At 35.4% G+C, this 20,506-nt stretch overlaps 1 protein-coding gene and 1 non-coding gene across 4 annotated transcripts in view; both read right to left on the reverse strand.

Moving 5' to 3' along the window:
* Window positions 1-20,506, reverse strand: part of LOC125936184 (E3 SUMO-protein ligase RanBP2) — an 82,434-nt gene that overhangs the window by 52,093 nt on the left and 9,835 nt on the right. For all 3 annotated transcript variants that reach the window (XM_049650132.1, XM_049650131.1, XM_049650133.1), the window contains exons 2-4: window positions 5,952-6,019; window positions 4,427-4,538; window positions 3,783-3,935 (exon numbers count right to left, since the gene is read on the reverse strand). In XM_049650132.1, the coding sequence (XP_049506089.1) occupies window positions 3,783-3,935; window positions 4,427-4,538; window positions 5,952-6,019 (333 nt within the window). The remainder of the gene's footprint in view (window positions 1-3,782; window positions 3,936-4,426; window positions 4,539-5,951; window positions 6,020-20,506) is intronic.
* LOC125937191 (small nucleolar RNA SNORA42/SNORA80 family) lies at window positions 15,422-15,558 on the reverse strand. Its single transcript, XR_007462286.1, has one exon. It is a non-coding gene; the product is annotated as a small nucleolar RNA SNORA42/SNORA80 family (small nucleolar RNA).

Below are 20,506 nucleotides of genomic sequence, written 5' to 3' on the forward strand. Positions count from 1 at the left end.
TTGGTTAAACATGAGTTCAAGGCCTCTGTTGTTGAGCTCTATGCTGCCAGTGTGAAGCCTGCTTGGTACTCTCTGTCTCCCTCTCTCTCTGCCCCTTGCCTGATCTTTTTCTCAAAATAAATACATAAACATTTAAAAAAAAAAATCTGTAAGTAAAAGATCAATACCTTCATAGCTGCTTTTCAAAAACTCTACTCTCATATCCAAGAGAAAAAGCCCTCTCACCAATATTTTCATTCATTAAACAAATGCCAAAAAACTACTTACCTTAGTTAAGTCTTAAATTTTAGAAGAAATAGAATTGCATTTCAAGCTCAAAAAAATGGGGGAAAATCTGATATAAGAAAGGTTTAGCTTTAGACAACAGTATCTTTAAAGTTACTAAAGAAAATCACCATCCTTCAGAAGCAGCTCATTTTTCTTTTTTTACAATACCAGAAAAATAAACTCCTACCAATATATATGTTCCTTAATGTTAATGTCATCAAATAAATTGGATTGTCAAGGCCAATAAGGAAATTATATTTCAGGCATAACACAAAGACAATAAGGTAAAGAAATCTACACACTTGGACCTGACATTTTAGATTAATATTTAAAACCCAGCTGCTTATTATAGGAAGAAGAAAACAATGTTACTAGTTTATCTCTAGGGTTGTTTTTATATTTTTTTAATTTTTATATTTATTTTGAGAGAGAGAAAGTGTGTGCAAGCGGGGCGGGGGGGGGGGGGGGGGGGGGGGGGAGAGAGAGAGAGAGAGAGAGAGAGAGAAGAGAAGAGAAGAGAGAATCCCAAGTGGGGTCCACACTGTCAGCGTGGAGCCAAATGTGGGGCTCAAACTCACCAACTGTGAAATCATGATCTGAGCAGAAACCAAGAGTCGGACACTTAACCAACTGAGCCACCAGGTGTCCTGGAGTTTTTTAAATACTTTAGATTCTAAAATCTGTACACAGTTGTTCATATGAGGTAAAAGCCAAAAACTGGAAACAACCAAAATACCCATCAAAAGTAAATGGTTAAGGGTGCCTGGGAGGCTTGGTCAGTTAAGCATCCGACTTCAGCTCAGGTCATGATCTCGCGATTTGAGAGTTCGAACCCCACATCGGGCTTGGTGCTGACAGCTCAGAGCCTGGAGCCTGCTTCCAGATTCTGTGTCTCCCTCTCTCTCTGCCCCTCCCCTACTCATGCTCTGTCTCTCTCTGTCTCTCAAAAATAAATGTTTAAAAAAAAAAAAGTAAATGGTTTAACCTGTGGAATATATCCACACACAAAATACTACTCAGCAATAATAAAAAGAACAAACTACTGATACGCCCAACTTGGATGGATCTCAAGGGCATTACATTCAATGAAAAAAAGCTGACCTCATAAGACTGTATATTGCATGATTCCATTTATATAACATTTTGAATTACAAATTTATAAATATGGAGAACAGATAGTAACTGCCAGAGTTAAGGATGATGGGAAGGAGAGGGGTGGGTAGGACCATAAAAGGTGAAGCTTGAGGGAGATCTTTATGATGAGGTAGCAGTTCTATACTTTTAATTGCAGTAGTGGTTACACCAATCCTTACATGTGACAAAATGAAAAAGAACTATACACGCACATTGTACCAATGTCAAATTCCTGATTTTGATATTATACTATAGTTACGTAACACATAACCAGTGCAGAAAGCTGGGTGAGGTATACATAAAACCTCTCCGTACAATCTTTGCAATTTTCCTGTTGAAAACAAATTATTTCAAAATAAATTCTATCAAAAATATGTATAACGGGGCGTGACGGAACTATTAAAAACAATATACAATTGACCCTTGAACAATACAAGTTTGAAATGCACAGGGGTCCACTTACATGTGGATTTATTTTCAAAAGTAACAGTACAGTACTATAAATATATTTTCTCTTCCTTATAATTTTCTTAAAATTTTCTATTTATTTCAATCGTAAGAATACAGTATGTAATACATATAGCATACAAAATATGTGTTAACTGACTGTTTATATTACCAGTAAGGCTTCCTTCCAGTCAACGGTAGACTGTTAATAAAGTTTTTTGGGAGTCAAAAGTTATATGCAGAGATGCCCAGCTGGCTCAGTCAACAGAATATGGAACTCTTAATCTCAGGGTTGTGAGTTTAAGTCCCATGTTGGGTGTAGAGATTACTTTAAAAAATAAAATCTTAGAAAAAAAAAGCTGTATGCAGATTTTCCACTGCATAAAGTGGGGGGGATCATGGCCCCCAGCCCCCATATCGTTCAAGGGTTAACTACACACTTAAAATGTTTGCCTAACAAATTTGTAAAGACTTGCTCCAAAAGATTTACTTAAGTAAACTACATTTACTCAGTAAAAAATAACAATTAGAATTGGTCAATATATTAGCAAGAAGTTCCTATTATTTTTAGTAATTATCTGTAACATACTGGAGAAACTACTTTTTCTTTTGCTTGAAAACATCACTATCCCATAACGTAACACAATCCTTTTTTTCCCTAAAGATTTTATTTTTAAGTAATCTCTACACCCAACGTGGGGCTCAAACTCACAACCCCGAGGATCAAGAGTCACACGCTCTACCAACTGAGCTAGCAAGGCACCCCAATTCCTTCCATTTTTAGGTAATAGTTCTTAAAAAGCTTTAAAATAGGGCATGTGGGTGGCTTGGTCGGTTGAGCGTCTGGCTTCTGCTCAGGTCATGATCTCGCGGTCTGTGAGTTCGAGCCCTGCATCGGGCTCTGTGCTGACAGCTCAGAGCCTGGAGCCTGCTTCAGATTCTGTGTCCCCCTCTCTCTCTGCCCCTCCTCCACTCATGCTCTGTCTCTCTCTGTCTCTCTCTGTCTCAGAAATAAACATTAAAAAAAAAAAAGGCTTTAAAATAACACTAACCTGTCATTCTTTTCACCCAATAAAGCAAAAATTTTCTATCAGACCTCAATTTAAGTCTTAGCTCTGCCATGTAGCTACAAAACTGTAAAATCCCCAAAATATTAATCATTTCATAAGGGTAAATGAGATACCACTTGTAAAACATAATAGTATCTTAAAAAAACAGCATATTGTAAAACATAATAGTATCTTAAAAAAACAGCATATGCTCAGAAAGGTTTTGAAGGAAAAAAAAATTTTGTTCTGCCATTTTTTACAGATATAATTGACATATAACTCTGTATTAGTTTAAGATGCACAATACAATGATTTGAGACATGTATATAGTGAAATGATTTCCACAGTAAGTTTAATTAATATCCATCACTTCACATGGTTATAAATTATTTTTTTCTTGTGATGAAAACTTTTAAGATCTACTTGCTCCCTTCACAGCTTTCACATATACAATATGGTGTGGTTAACACTAGTCACGATGTTATCCATCATATTCCTGGAACTTATTTTACACACAGAAGTTTGCACCTTTTGACCACCTTCATCCATTTTCCATCAACTCCTACACCTACTGGTTTAAGGTTTGCTACTGAAAAGTCACTTAAACTCCAAATATCAGAAATGGTTGTGACTTAAGTTTTCCCTGACTGCTTTATTTTTTAAAGTTTATTTATTTATTTTGACAGAAAGTATGAGGGAGAGAGGAATAGAAAGAAAGAGAAAGAGAGAATCCCCAGCAGGCTCCACAATGTCAGCACAGAGCCTGACACAGGGCTTGAGATCATGACCCGAGCCCCAAATCAAGAGTCAGACACTTAACCAAATGAGCCACCCAGGCACGTCCCCAACTGCTTTTATTATGATTTGTTTTATTCAGTTTTTTACCTTTAGTTTATAAATTGCAGGACTTCCTGGGAAAAGTTTAGCTGCTCTTTCAACCCAATATTTTGCTCTTCCATCAGTAACATCATTTTTACAAAGCAATTCTGCAATCTTCAACACAAGATCTTTTTGTGTTGGGTTTAATTCCACTGAACGCTGATATCAGAAAAGAAATAATAAAATTAGTACGATTCCTAAGGTACCTACACTCACCTATAAAAGCTAAAAATTTATTATTGTCCACACTAAAAACTCTTCTAAATGACAATGTGTTATTTAAAAATTGTTAAAATTAAAGTGCCTTGGAATTTTTTTGCAGATGAATTAAATAAAAATTATGTTTTTATTAGGTAAATATCAAAAAAAAAAAGAAAGAAAACCACTTACAAGAACAGCATTTCTGGCCATGTTAGACTTAGAATTTATAGGTGTTAATCTTTTACAAGTGCTAACTTCTTAATGATTAAATTACAGTGTACATTGGGCCAAATAATTTAAAATCTGTTCTAATCTGTATTGCTTAATAGTACTATGATACCAACGCTTATTTTCATGGCATCCATAAAATATATTTGAATTTATTATATAAACTACGCTGGGCATATGTGTGGTGGTGCAAAGGCTATATTTTAATCTTAACAGTTTACCTTATAACATTCGACAGCCTTGTCTATATTTTCCTCAACTTCATAAAGAAGACCAAGAAATCTGTGAGCTTTGGGATCCCTTTCTTGCACATTAATATATGTAGATATATATCTGTATAAAAATAACAATATAAAAATAAATAATCTTTAAATTTTCACATTCAGAACTCTATGTAAATACTAACCAAAGAGAACATCTTAAACCAAAGCAACCACTAAACTAATTGACATTGTTATTCTAATTATTGCCTACCACTATTTATTTACAGTAGAATATGCAGACAACTCAAAAGTATCCATAAGAATAAACACAAACATACTTACAAAAGTGACAATAAATTCATTCTACCATTAAATACTATATTTACTAAATGTTTTTTCTAATGCTACTCACACATAAGAAATGAATGCATAAATTGCTTTTTCTTCCTGATATTTTGGTAAAGCATTTAAAGGGTTTTACATAGGAAGCAGAAAACAATTATAGTAAATATTTTTAAAGTATCATAATGCAAAATACTAAGAGTAACAACTTTCCAAATAACAACCAAGAGAATGCATTTACCTTTTTTTTTTTTTTTTTTTTTTTTTTTTTAAGTAATCTCTACACCCAATGTGGGGCTCGAACTCACGACCCAAAGATCAAGAGTTGCATGCTCTACTGAGTGAGCCAGCCAGGGTGCCCCAAGAATGTACTATTCACCTTCTAAATAAAAATATAATATCTAACAGTACTGTTCCCATCTAAAATAGAACAGAGGAAAAATTACTAAATAAACTAGTAAATGTAGGTAATTTCCATTTCTTACATCAGGTAACAGCTAAAAAATAAGTTAAACATCTTCAAGGCTCAGTGAGTATTACCTAAGAGAAGTTAGACCAAAGACCAAATCTGAAGGAAAAAGTGTCATATTAATAAGGAACAGTGTTGACAGCCCCACTGCTGTTAAATAAAGGTGTTACCATTTTCCTTACTTAATAGCATTTCCATCTTCCCATTAATGCTTTAACCTGCCTGCCTTCCCTTCTAATTTCCTGCCTTAAGCCACTCCCAATCGATCACCAACCTTCTTTGCCTTACAGATGAGACAAAGCCTCAGAGTGTTACCTACTGAGTCAATTAAAGATCTTTTATAGAAGCTATTCATTCTCCTGCCCAGAAATCACAGTTTAATTTTATATTCATTGGTAATTTTCAAACTGATTAAAGTAATAGGTATCCAACCAGAAAGAAATTAAAAATAAACACGGTTCTCTTTATTCCTTAGAAGTGTTTTAAGCCTAATGATTTCTTGTCCTGAGTATAAACAAGCAGCAGGCATGCAGAAAATACTCATTCTAGGCTCAATCTCCATGGAATTGAGGCTAGTTCTTTATAACAGTCTGAAGTGATCGAATACTTTATTTCCAGGACATGGAAGAAGAAGAACTGCTAAAACATCATATTTTCGGCCATTTCAAGTAAGAATACAAGGGGAAAAATTGATTTTAGAAAACTAAAGTATGTTTACAGTTTGGTACTTACTTTTTAGCAAGATCGTATTCTTTTACTTCATAGTACAGCTTTGCAAAATAGAATCCCTTCATTGACTTCTAAAAAAAAAAAATTAAGAGTTTTTACTTTTCATATTTTGAACTTTGTAAAGTTTTCACAGAACTAAAAATTTGTCCTAATGAGATTAATATTAATATATTTGATTTCTGTTCACCTAAAAGGTAGGAAAAAAACTGCCTGTATAAATGCATATATATTGTAAAAGTCATGACTCCATGTTTTATAATTCTCATCATAAAACAAAAAATAAATTTAAAAAACAGCAAAACAAAAGACGATGTCAGAAATTAAGAATTTATTACCAGCAAGAAACCTGAAAACCATGTAGTGCCACTCTCTCACTTTAAAGATAACTAAACCAACAGAAACCTGTTTTCTTAAGGAAGGTGAGGTATACTAGAAACCTCTCTTCTCTGGTCATATGTAAGCCTTTATGGGGAAAAATAAGCAGGTACTTCCATTCCAGTAAGGCACCGGGGACTCTCTGGTCCAGGTACTGTTATCTCTACAGATCACTATTTTACCCTCAAGAAATTAAAAAGGCAGAAATAAAAGTTGAATTCTTCCAGTAATAAGCCAAGTCCACATGCTGGCTCTTTTATTCCCAAGTTTAAAATGCTGGGACACACACACATGATAAAAGAGTACACAGCCATCAAACACCTAATCTTTGAAAACTATACAAGGACACAGGAAAAAAAAAAATCAATATATTAAGTGAAGAAGTCTACTACAAAGCAGTATGTTTTTATTTATTCTTTTTATTCTAAAAAATGCAGATTTAGGATTTGTTCGCTATGCCTACTATTATTCACCAGGCACTGTTCCAGGCACTGGGGAACCAGTAGTACACAAAAACATCAGTCTTCACGAAGCCTGCATTTTAGGAGTGGTGACAAGCAAACTGTTATCTATACAGGAGGAAAACAGAGTGCTATTTTGTACTATTTCATCTATTATTTATAGTATGTCACATTTTAAACAAAGCTAAAACCAGTATTCATCTCACAAATCACAGAATCCTAACTAACATTGTGCCCATTTAGTTGTTTCTTCTTTCCTAGTTGGTAACAGTGCTGGGGCACAAATAGATTCTATAGATTTTATAGATAAAAAATTCTATAGAATTTATAGATTCTATAAAGTAAGAGAGAGACAGAATTGTCAGAAAAGGTCTCATCAAGATATTTGATCAGATACCTGAAGTGATGTGGTTATCTAGGGCAGACTAGGCAGCACCTCGATTACAATAATTTAATCCCCACTGTTTACTATGTTTCAACTTTTCCTTTTCAATGAAACCTACAGAAAATACTCTTAAATCACATTCATCTTCTTAAATTACTCTTCTCATGACTTCAAAGATACCAGGCTCTCTAGTTTGACTTCTACCTTAGTAGCACTCCTTCTCAGGCTCTTCCTCACAGACTTCCCCTAGTCCTAAACCCTCTACCCTTTCAGGAGATCTCATCAGCAACATATACTGAATCTCACCTATGACCACTGATATGTTGACTATAAAATATAGACCTTTGGCTCTCATTTTTCCTGAGCTCTAAACTTATGTGCAAAATATAAAATATCATCACCAAAACCTGTCAGTTCTATGTTATCTCAATCTACTAGTTTTTCTTTCTTTCTTTTTTTTTTTTTAATTTGAGAAAGAAAAAAAAAAAAAAGGGGGGGGGGGGGGAGAAGGACAGAAGGAGACAGAATTCCAAGCAGGCTCCACACTCAGCACAGAGCCTAACATGGGGCTCAATCCCACAACCCTGGGATCATGACCTGAGCCGAAATCAAGAGTCAGATGGTCAACCATCTAAGCCGCCTAGGCGCCCCTCAATCCATCCATTTTTCTACAGCTCTGTTGCTACCACCGAAGTCTAAGCCTGCTATGATCTCTCTCTAGGACTTCTGAAAAAGCTAATTCGTTCCTGCTTCCTTGTATATATTTTTCCTCCCATCTAATTCATTCACCAAAGGGGTATAATTTCAAACATAAGACAATTCATGTTATGCCTTTGCTTAAAACTTAAAATCCTGCCATGGCTTCCAATTATACTTTGAAAATGCCCAAATCTCTCACCAAAGACTAGCATGATATGGCCCCTATCCAGCTCTTTACTTCAACTTTACTTCATCTGGCCTTTGCATACTATAGTTTAATTTTAGCCAATGACTAAAACCAGAATGCATCTCTCTAACGGGGGCAGCCCTGAGGAATGTTTTAAACAATCTGGCCAACAGCAGGCATTAATGTGATATGATTTCCATCCAGTGTTTTCAATGTCATAGAAATTCAATGAATGTATGTAAATGAAAAAGAAACTATTAATTCCCTTAAAGTAGACCAATGCCTCATCATCTAAATAAACACACACATGAATGAACAAACAAGATTCTCACTATCCTAATTAAACCACAACTAAGGGGAAATAAGTTTCAGAGAATCACCTGGCCCTCCAAAAAAACAAAAACAAAAAAAATCACTCTATTGGGCATGACTCTAGTCTGGCACAGTGAAACAACGAGAAGTGTAGAATAAGAGGGAGGCCACCTGTGCCACTCACCTCCCTCTCACCTCCCCTGTACACATTGGGGAAGCAGGGCTGGGTCCAGTATATCTGTCAAAAACATAACACAGGTATCCTTAGCTGAGTAAAGAGAGCAAACTCCAGTGAAGCAAAAGGGGGAAAAAAAGAAAAAAAAAAAAATCTACATTTTCAGTAGGAATACAGACCCAGAAAGTGGGGTCTCTGAATCCTTCTGATCTTTTTAAGTTTTGAGGAGATGCTGGAAAAGTTACCATACTAACTTTGGGCAGCCAAACCCTCAGAAATCTCACTGTTTGGTCCCTGATATCACTTCTTCCTATCTTTGTGAAGCAGAAGTCACCTATCACTGTATTGTTCACTCACTAAGAGAACTAGGTTTATTGAGATCTTCACCCAACACGAGCTGAGTTTAGACCTTAATGAGACAAACTGATTTGACTCTGATGATAATGGGTTGTTTACATAATAATCTGCTCAGTACAAAGAGGAGCCACAGTTCAGACATCAACTGCCTGCATGAGCTTACCAGATGAGCAACTAAGACATATGAGGTTCTGACTAAACACTTACAGAATCCCATCTAGGCAGGACAACACAGCAGCACAGTTGTGGTTCAGACAATTCTGGACAGCACTCTCCCACTGTCTTCCCTGACTGAAGTACACCTTCTTCATTATTTCTCACAAAATCCTGTTTATTTCCTTCACTGAATTCATACAGGTCATAATTATTTTTGTTATTATGGGTGTCTATCCCTCAAAACTGTAAGGCTCCACTAAGGTAAGGCCCCTGTGGCTTGTCCACCACCATGGAACCAAGAATATTAACTGGCAGGTGTCACATATTCACTATTTACTGAAATACACATAAATTTGTGTACCCGATTATTTCCTAATAAATTCCTAAAAACTAAATAACTAGTTCAAAGAATATAAATATTTGAACCGTTTGCTATACTGCCAATTTTCCCTAAAGCGTCTACCTATTTACTTCCCTACTCAGTATTTGAATGCCTAAGTCAGAGTGCATATTCTTCAAAATTAATTTTTCCCATTTCTTCACTCATCACTAATTTGGTAAGTAGAAGAGGTATGACTAAGTCAACCTGGTATTTCTCTGATTAAGAAGATCAGTTTCTAATATTCACACTGAAATATTTATAGTATCAGTTCGTTGCTAACATACTTTAGCCATTCTCAACTTTGAAAGGACAGAGAAAAGATTATCTCACTAATTTTTAAAGAGTTCTTAAAACCCTTAATGGTTCTTAAACCATACTGACATTTGAGGGCTTTTTACAAAGCTTTCCCAGGTTGCCACCTTTAATTCAGTGTTTAATGTGTTTGTGAAATAAAGCTTCAACTTGTATGCAGTAAAAACTATCTTTGCTGTTCATTTTTTTCAAATTATATGGTAAAAGGATCTTTCTCATATGAGATTAATACTCATCTATATTTTCTTTCAGTTTCTCTAAAATTACTTTTAAGTCTAAAACTTAATTTGGTCAATAATACAGGCTAAAGCCCAATTTTTTTAAATAAGTTATTAAACCAAAAAAATTCATTAAGTAAGTGGCAACTGTTCAAGTAACATCTACTAAATGATCCATATGATCCATATTTTCTCTACTTCTTTTGAATGTCATTTAGCAATGCCACATAAGTCTTCTGTTATAGCACCTTAACTTAATAAAACCCCTTTCCCAGGACTCCTGGGTGACTCAGTCAGTTGAGCATCCAACTTCAGCTCAGGTCATGATCTCACATTTCATGAGTTCGAGCCCAATATTGGGCTCACTGTTGTCAGCACAGAGGCCGGTTCAGATCCCCTGTCTCCCAATCTCTCTGCCCCTTCCCTGCTTGAGCTCTCTCAAACTAATTAATTAACTAATTAAACATCGCTCACAAATGGGGGAGGGGCAGAGAGAGACAGAATCTGAAAAAGGATCCAAGCTCTGAGCTGTTAGCACAGAGCCCGATGTATGGCTCAAACTCACAAACTGCAAGATCATGACCTGAGCCAAAGTCAAATGCTTAACACCCAGGTGAGGCCCCCAAGCAGTTTTTTCAACTCATAAAAATATATATACAAATTTTCTATTTGGATATCACACTCTTTCTTCTCTTAAGGAACCAATACTGCTAAATCATTTTCTTTTTTTCTTCTTAATGTTTATTTCGGGGGGGCAGGGAGGAGGGAAGAGAGAGAGAAAGAGAATTTGAGCAGGGGAGGGGCAGGGAGAAAAGGAGACAGAGAATCCAAAGTAGGCTCCGCGCTGTCAGCTGTCAGCACAAAGACAGACGTGGGGCTTGAATCCACCCACCGTGAGATCATGATCTGAGCTGAAGTTGGTCACTCAACCGACTGAGCCACTCCGGTGTCCCAAAATCATTTTCAAAGAGCCTAACAAAGTGAGGGAAGAAACAGGGCAATGACAGAACATGGATGTGGACAGTTATTAGGACAAAGAACATGAATGTGTTTTTCATGCTAAGGAAAAACTGCCAGTTGAGAATTTGAATGAAAAAGGAGAAATCAGGGCTCAGAAAGCTGAAAGGGATGAGAACAAAAAAAAAAGGCGTCAGGGAGGAACGCTGAAGAGGAAATATACAGAGACTCATAAATATGGAGAACAAACTGAGGGTTAGTGGAAGGGTTGTGGGGGGGGATGGGCTAAATAGGTAAGGGGAACTAAGGCATCTACTCCTGAAATCATTGTTGCACTATATGCTAACTAATTTGGATGTAAATTTTAAAAAATAAAAAATAAAATTTAAAAAAAAAAGAGGAAATATATGGATAACAGAATAATGACTAGGGCCTGGTGGTTCACTGCCAGTAGTCTCAGTTTACCAAAGAGGCAAGGTAGTTTGATGAGTAAAACTTGTGAAGAATTTGAGGTGGACAGTGAAATTCTAATACAGTGACTGAAAGGAAGAAGATAAGGTGGTGATCAAGGACAGGTAAATGGCCCAGAAATAAACACTCACATGTATACATAATCTCTAACAAGGTTGTCAACATCATTCAATGGAGAAAAGACAGTCTTTAACATATGGTGCTGGGAAAACTGGGCATCCACATGCAAAGGAGTAAAGCTGGACCATTATTTTATACCATGTGCAAAAATTAACTCAAAATGAATTAAAGACCTAAAACTAAGATTCAAAACTATAAAATTCCTGGAAGAAAACACAGGGGAAAAGCTGTATGACATATGATTGGGCAATGGATTTCTTGGAATTGACACCAAAAGCATGGGAAACAAAGTAAAAATAGACCAAAAGGACTACATCAAACTTAAAAATGTTTGTGCATCAAAGGACACAATTAACAGGATAAAAAGTCAACCTATAGAATGGGAGAAAATATTTGCAAACCATACAGTCGATAAAAGAATAATATGTAGGATAGATTTTAAAACCCCCCTACAACTCAGTAACACAAAATCAAATAACCCAACTAGAAAATGAGCAAAAGACTTTATACCAGACATTTCTCTAAAAATGATATATGAATGGCCTAATCATCAGGGAAATGGAAATCAAAGTCACCATGGGATAGTACTTCATAACCATTAGGATGACTACTATCCAAAAAGAAAAAAATGAAAATAACAACTGTTGATAATAATATGGAAAAGATGGAACCCATGTTCATTGTTAATGGAAATGCAAAACAGTGCAACCATTATGGAAACAGTATGGTGATTCCTCATAAAACTAAAATAAAAACTACCATATGATCCAGCAATCCAACTTATGGGTATATAACCAAAAGAACTGAAAGCAAGGTATTGAAAAAAATATCTGCAGGGGCAACTGGGTAGCTCACGGTTTGTGAGCTCAGGCCCTGCATCTGGTGAGCCCTGCTCCTAGCTCCACACTCTTTCCCTCTCTCTGCACCTCGTGGGATTATCTCTCTCTCCTCTGCCCCTCACTCACTCACACTCTCTAAATAAATAAATGAATGAAAGAATAAATAAGAAAAAAAAGAAAAAATATCTGCATACTCATATTCATAACAGCACTATGCATAACAGCCAAGGGTTAATATAAGCAACCTTTGTCCTTCAAGGGATGAATGAATAAATAAAATGTAATATGCACAATACAAACAACAGAATGTTATTTAGCCTTAAAAAGGAAGGAAATTGTATCACAAGGTACATCATTGGTGAACCTTGATATTATACTAAGTAAACCAGTCAAAAAAACAAATACTGTATAAACTCACTTATATGAAGTAACCAAAGTAATACATTCATAGAAACAAAGTCAAATGGTCTCCAAAGGCTAGAAGAAGGGAAAAATGGTGAGTTGTGCAACGGGTGGAAAGCTTCAGTTTTGCAAGATGGAAATATTCTGCAGCTCTGATGCGTAACAATGTGCACTAACACTAATAAACTGCACACTTAAAAATGGTTAAGATGTAAACTTTATGTGGTTTTTTTTTTTTACAATTTATAGGCCCTAGGGAAAGGGACAGGTAAATGGACTGTGGAATGCTGGAGACTCAGCTGAAGTTGGAAATCTCAGATTATTTACAGTGGCACCAATTTAGAAATGCAAAGATAAAACAAATTACTCAAAAGAGTTTCAGAAACAGTATTTTAGTTTTTATAACCCAAAAGCTAATAGGGAGAGATTAACCAGACAAAAGAATAACTATTTAAATCAATTATATCATCTTATATAGTCCTATCACAATTGAAAAAAAGAAGGACAAATCCTTTAAAATTGACTCCAGACATCCAGTTTCCAGTCTGGTATATAAGAACTTAGAAGTAGCCACACTGCCCAAACAACAAGTAAGAAGCTGAACTAAAAAAACCAAAAAACAAAAAACACAGCTCTTTTTAGATCTATAATAAAAGAAGTTAGGTCACTAACTACCTTCCAAACTCGGAGATAAATACAGAGAATCAAACCTCACCACAGCAGAAATCCCCACAGGAACCAAAATCAACCAATATCAAGGTAGGAAAACCTAAACTGTAATAGACAATTGTTGGAAACTCAGTGTGGGCAAGTTTGAGAGATAAAAACTCCATCACATTACTTAAGTTCTACCAACTACATCGTGTCCAGCTGTAAGGAAAAAAAAAAAAATGACAAGACATACTAAAAGGCAAAACAAACAAACAAAAAAGTTTAAAGATAGAGCAAGCATCAGAACCAGACTCAGATATGCAACAGATACTGGAATTATATCAGACTGAAAATTAAAGTAACTATGACTAATACGCTAAAGATCCCAAAGGATAAAGTAAAACAAATGAGCAATGTAAGCAGAGAGATAAAAATTCTAAAGCACTAAAAAGAAATTCTAGAGAAAAAAAATAGAAATGAAGAAAGCCTTTGATGGCTGAAGTAAGAATCTCCAAGCTTGAGGATATCTCAAAAAAAAAAAAAAAAAAAAAAAAAACTACAAAGTGAAAAGCAAAGAGGAAAAAAATAAGGAAAAATAAAATAATATCCAAGAATTATGGAACAACAAAAGGAAGAACATCCATGAAAGAGGACTACAATAAAAGAGAAGAGATGAAGGAATAGGAGAAATATCTGAAACAATAATTACTGAGAATTTCCCCCAATTTAATGTTACACAAAATCCCACAAATCCAGGAAGCTCAGATCCAGGATGCTCAAGGAACATCAAGCAGAATAAATGCCAATAATACTAATTCACCTACATATATCATATTCAAACAACTGAAAATAAAAGACAAATGACATATAAGCTAAAGAAAACAGACCTCACCTATAACAGAAGCAAAGGTAAGAAATTAACTTCTCAAAAATTACACAAGCAAGAAAAGAGTGGAATGAAATATTTAAAGTTGAGAGAAAAAAACAACAAACCTAGAGTGCAGTACTCCATGAAATTATCCTTCGGTAAGAAATATTTTTTTTTCCTCACACAAACAAAACTGAAGGAGTTACCAGTAGAGTAAATCTTAAGTTCTCATCACAAGAAAAAAAATTTCTGTGGTGACAGATGCTAACTACACTTACTGTGGTGACCATTTCACAATATATATGAATACTGATTATGTTGTATGCCTGAAATTAATATATTTTATGTCATTTAAACCTCACTAAATACATAAATCGGTAAAAATACATGGTTAGAAAAAGATATACCAATCTAACACTAATCAAAAGCAAACAAGCAAGAGTAGCTACATTGATTTAAAAAAAAAAAAACACTTCAGAGCAAACAAAGTGATCTGGGATCAAGAGGAGCATTTTGATAAAGTGGTCAATTCTTCTCCTAGGAGACATAGAAGTTCTTAACGTGGTATGTATGCACTTACACACAGTACATGTAAGGTAAAAAACAAAACACTATATGTGTGTATATATATATTAAAGATATATATATATATATATGGAATATATATATATATATATTATATATATATATGGAAAATATATATATATGGAAACTTCTAGTTCCCTCTATCAGCAATAGACCCAGCAGGCAGAAAACCAGTAAGGACATAATTGAACTAAACAGTATCATCTATCAACTGGACATAATTGACATCTATGGACTACTTCATCTAACAACAAATATACATTCTTCTCAAGCTCACATCAAACATTCACCAAAATATACATTATGGGCCATGAAACACACCTTAACAAATTTAAAAGAACAGAAATCCTATAATGTATGATTTCAAACCACAATCGAGTAAAAGAAAGGTAGCTAAATAATTCCATATTTAGAAATTAAGCAACAAACTACTAAATTATCCATGGCTAGAAGATGTCTCAAGACAAATTTTTAAGTAGTCTGAACTAAAAAAAGAAACATACTTATCAAAATTTGTGGGATACAGCAAAAGCACTGTTTACAGAGAATTTTTTTTTTTCACACTGTACAGTCCCCTTCAGTGCTCACAGCCCACCAGTGAGGAGGCTGGGCAATGGTTCAGGGCTGCACGCTCCTCTGGCATGGGTACACTATGAAAGGTCCACAGAGAAGGGTCTGCCATCATTCCATCACCATGCACTAGAAAGAAATTTACAGCAACAAATACCCATATTAGAAAAAAATATAAAATCAATTATCTAAGCCTCCACCTTAGGAAACTATAAAAAGAACAAATTAAATCCAAAATAGGCAGAAAGAAAATAAAAATTAAAGAATAACATGAAACACAGTAAGAAACAGATAAAATCAACAAAACCAAGGGCTGATTCTTTGAAAATACCAATAAAATCAATAAACATACAGTCAGGGTAATTTAAGAAAAAAGACAAAGGATGGAAATCACTAATACCAGAAATAAAAAAAGGGATCACTACAGACCCCATGACTAAAAAGAGAATAAAGGGCACCTATGTGGCTCAGTTGGTTAAGGGTCAAACTTCAGCTCAGGTCATGATCTTGCGGTTCATGAGTTCAAGCCTTCCATCAGGCTCTCCACTGACCAGGCAGAGCCTGCTTGGGATTCTCCCTCTGCCCCTCTCCCACTTGCACTCGCACTTACACGTGCGCTCGCTCTCTCTCTCTCTCTCTCTCTCTCACTCAAAATACTTTAAAAGCAAAAAATATTTTTTAAAGATAACACTATTAATAATTCAATGCCCATAAATTTGGTAACCTACATGAAATGCACCAATTCCTTAAGACATAATCTGTCAAAACTCACACAAGAAATAGATCTATATCTATTAAATAAATAGAATAAATAATAACCTTCCAAAACAGAAAGCACCAAATTCATTAGTGAATTCTATCACACATTTAGTAAGAAAGAATTTCTGGGGAAAAAATAAAAGAAGAAGAAAGAAAGAAATTCTGGGGCACCTGAGTGGCTCAGTCAGTTAAGCATCCAACTTCGGCTCAGGTATGATCTTGCAGTTCGTGAATTCCAGCCCCGTGCTGACAGCTCAGAGCCTGGAGCCTGCTTCAGATCGTGTGTGTGTGTGTGTGTGTGTGTGTGTGTGTGTGTGTGTCTGCCCCTCCCCTGCTCATTCTCTCTCTCTCTCTCTCTCTCTCAAAAATAAATCAAACTTTAAAAAAATTAAAAAAAAAATAAGACAGAAATTCTATCAATTCTCTACAATCTTTCAGAGGATAAAACAAATAACTTTTAACTCATCCTTTGAGACCAGTATTACCTTAATACCAAAACCAGACAAAAACATTACAACAAAACTACAGACCAGCATCATTCACAAACATAGCTGCAAAAATCCTCAAAAAAAATTTTTAAAAACCAGCAAATTAAATCCAACAATGTATAAAAAGATTAATACACCATGACCAAGTGGGATTTATCTCAGGTATGTAAGGCTGGTTCAGCTTTCAAAAATCAATTGATGTATAATGTAATCCATCACATTAACAAACAAAAAGAAAGGAAAAAAAATATCTTAATCATGTCAATACATGTAGCAAACCATTTGACAAAATTCAACACCCGTTCATAAAAAAACAAAAACATTCTCAAAACCAGAAACAGAGGTAAACTTCCTCAACTTAATAAAGAGTAGCTACAAAAACTAACATCAAACTTTATTTATTTTTTTTTACTTTAAAATTTTTGTCAGGCACCTGGGTGACTCAATCAGTTAAGTGACCGAGTTCAGCTCAGGTCATGATCCTATGGTTCATGAGTTCCAAGCCTCACATCAAGCTGTCAGCAGAGCCAGCTTCGGATCCTCTGTCCCCTTCTCTCTCTGCCCCTCCCCTGCCTGTGCACTTGCGTGCTCTCTCTCTCTCTCAAAAATAAACAAAACAAATTTAATTTTCATTAGTTAACATACAGTGCAATATTGGTTTCAATCTCTGATTGATTTATTTCGCTTAGCATATATTTTGGTTCCATCCACATCATTTTAAAGGCAAGATTTCATTCTTTGTGATGGCTGAGTAATACTCCATTGTTTGTGTGTGTGTGTGTCTGTCTGTATATCTGTATGTATATATATACATATATATACAGATATATATATACATACAGATATACAGATGTATATATATACATGTATATATATGTATATATCTGTATATACATACATCTGTATATATATGTATATATATACATACAGATATACAGACAGACACACACACACACACCAATTTTTTAAATGTTTTTTTAATCTTTATTTTTGAGAAAGAGCATTAACAGTGCAAGCGGAAGAGAAACAGAGACAGAGGGAGACACAGAATCTGAAGCAGGCTCTAGGCTCTGAGCTGTCAGCACAGAGTCCAACACAGGCCTCAAACTCACAAACTGCGAGATCATGACCTGCCCTATAGGAGTCAGATGCTTAACCGACTGAGCCACCCAAGCGCCATATACTAATCTTCTTTATCCTTTCATCAGTCAATGAACATCTGGGCTCTCTCCAAATTTGGCTATCGTTGACAATGCTGCTATAAACACTGGGGTGCATGGATCCCTTTAAAATTCGTATTTTTGTATCCTTTTGGTAAATACCTAATAGAGCAATTGCTGGATCATGGGATAGTTCTATTTTTTGTTTTTTGAAGAACCTCCATACTGTTCTCCTGAGAGGCTGCACCAGTTTGCAAAACAACTAACATCATACTTAATGGTAAGGAAGTCAAAGTTTTCTAAGATCAGGAACAAGGAAAGGATGCCCCTGCTCCTTTACATCATCATACTGGTAGTCCTAGCTGATACAGTAAGAAAAGGAAATAAAAGATACACAAGTTGGTAAGGAAGAAATAAAACTACTGTATCTTTGTAGACAACATGACTGTCCATGTAGAAAATCCAGAAGAGCTGATTAAAAAAATCCTGGAAATAATAAGCAAGTTCGAAGGATACAACAGTAATATAAAAAAGGCAATCGCTTCCCTATATACCAGCAATGAACAAGCAGAATTTGAAGATTTATATTAGCACCCCCAAAAATGAAATACAGTTCATCCTTGAACAATGCAGGAGTTGGGGTGCCAACCTTCTGTTCAGTTGAAAATCCACATATAACTTTTGACTCCCCCAAAATTTTACTAATAACCCACTATTGACTAAAAGCCTTACCAATAACATAAACAGGAGATTAATACATATTTTGCATGTGACATCATGTCGTATTCTTATAATAAAACCAAAGAACAAACATTAAGAAAATCATAAAGAAGAAAAAAAAAGAAAACCATAGAAGAAAATACATTTACAATACTATACCTCATTTATTAAAAAAAATTCACATATAAATGGACACGTGCAGTTCAAACCATGTTGTTCATTGGTCAACTGTAGTTATATATCTAACAGAACAGGTGTAAGATCTACTAAGAGTAACTACAAAACTCTGATGAATGAAATCAAAGAACTAAATAAATGGAGATGTCCCATGTTCACGGGAAGATTTGATCTTGACAAGATGTCAGTTTTTCCCAACTTCGTTATAGATTCAAAGCAATCCCAATCAAAATCCCAGTGAGTTATTTTGTGGATATCAACAAAGTGATCCTAAAGTTTATATACAGAGGCAGAAAACCCAGAGTAGCCAACACAACACTGAAGAAGAAAAAAGCTGGAAGAACAGACACTACCTGACTTCAATACTTACATAAAGCTAGAGTAATCAAGACAATGTGGTATTAGGTGATCCCTTCTCAAGTACTGACAAGATGGCAGAAGTGGAGCAAAAGAAGACCACCTTCCACAAATTCACCTACCGTGGCATGGACCTCAACCAGCTGCTGGATATGTCCAAAAGCAGTTGATGCAGCTGTACAGCACCTAGCAGCAGTGGAGGCTGAATTGGGGTTTGCGGGGGAACAGCACTCACCGGTGACACAGAGTCAACTGAGGTCTGACAAAGGAGCAAATGAAATATAATGGAGAAAATAAAGGGTTTGTGAACAACTGACATCCACATGCAAAAAACAAAAACAAAAAAATCTAGACACAGACCTTATACCCTTCACAAAATTTAACTCAAAATGGATCACAAACCTAATGGAAACATAAAACTATAAAACTTCTAGAAGATAACACCAGAAAATCTAAATTGACCTCAGGTTTGGTGATGACTTTTTAAGATACAACACCAAAGGCACATTCCATGAAAGAATGAATGTGCTGTACTTCATCAAAATTAAAAATTTTGTTCTGGAAAAAAAAAGTTTTGTTCTGCAAAATACACTGTCAAGAGAATAAAGACAGATCACAACTGGGAGGAAATACTTGTAAAAGAAACATTTGAGAAAAGACTATTATCCAATATACAATACTAACAACTGACAATAAGAAAACAAGCCAATTTTGGGAATGCAAGCTGGTGCAGCCACTCTGGAAAATAGTATGGAAGTTCCTCAAAAAACTAAAAATAGAACTACCCTTCCACCCAGCAACTGCACTACGTATCAGAATAGCCAATATCCAGAACGCTTACAAACCAAATGCTGGCAAGACTGAGATGCTACAGGAACTCTCATTTATTTCTGGTAGAAATACAAAATGGTACAGACACTGTGGAAGACATTTTGGCAGTTTTTTATAAAACTAAACATATACGTATATATGATCCAGCAACGATGCTCCTTTGTATTTACTCAGAAGAGTTGAGAACTTAAGTGCACCCAAAAACCTGTACAGATGTTTATAGCCAAATCTTCAAAGCAACCAAAATGTTCTTCAGTAGATGAATAGGTAAATAAACTGTGATACATGTAGACAAGAGAATATTATTCAGCACTTTAAAACAAATCAACTTTTAGGGCACCTGGGTGGCTCAGTTGGTTGAGCGTCTGACTCTTGATTTTGGCTTAGGTCATGATCCCAGGGTCGTGGGAACAAACCCACACTGGGCTCCAGATTGAGTGTGGAGCCTGCTTGAGATTCTCTCTCTTACTCTATCCCCCTCCCAGTCTCTTCCTGGCTCACAAACGTGCTGTCTCCAGTAAAATTTTTAAGAATCTTTAAAATAAACGAGTTATCAAGTCATGAAGAGATATACAGACTTAGGT

This window comes from Panthera uncia (genome assembly GCF_023721935.1).
Source record: "Panthera uncia isolate 11264 chromosome A3 unlocalized genomic scaffold, Puncia_PCG_1.0 HiC_scaffold_11, whole genome shotgun sequence".
Classification (NCBI taxonomy): Eukaryota; Metazoa; Chordata; class Mammalia; order Carnivora; family Felidae; genus Panthera; species Panthera uncia.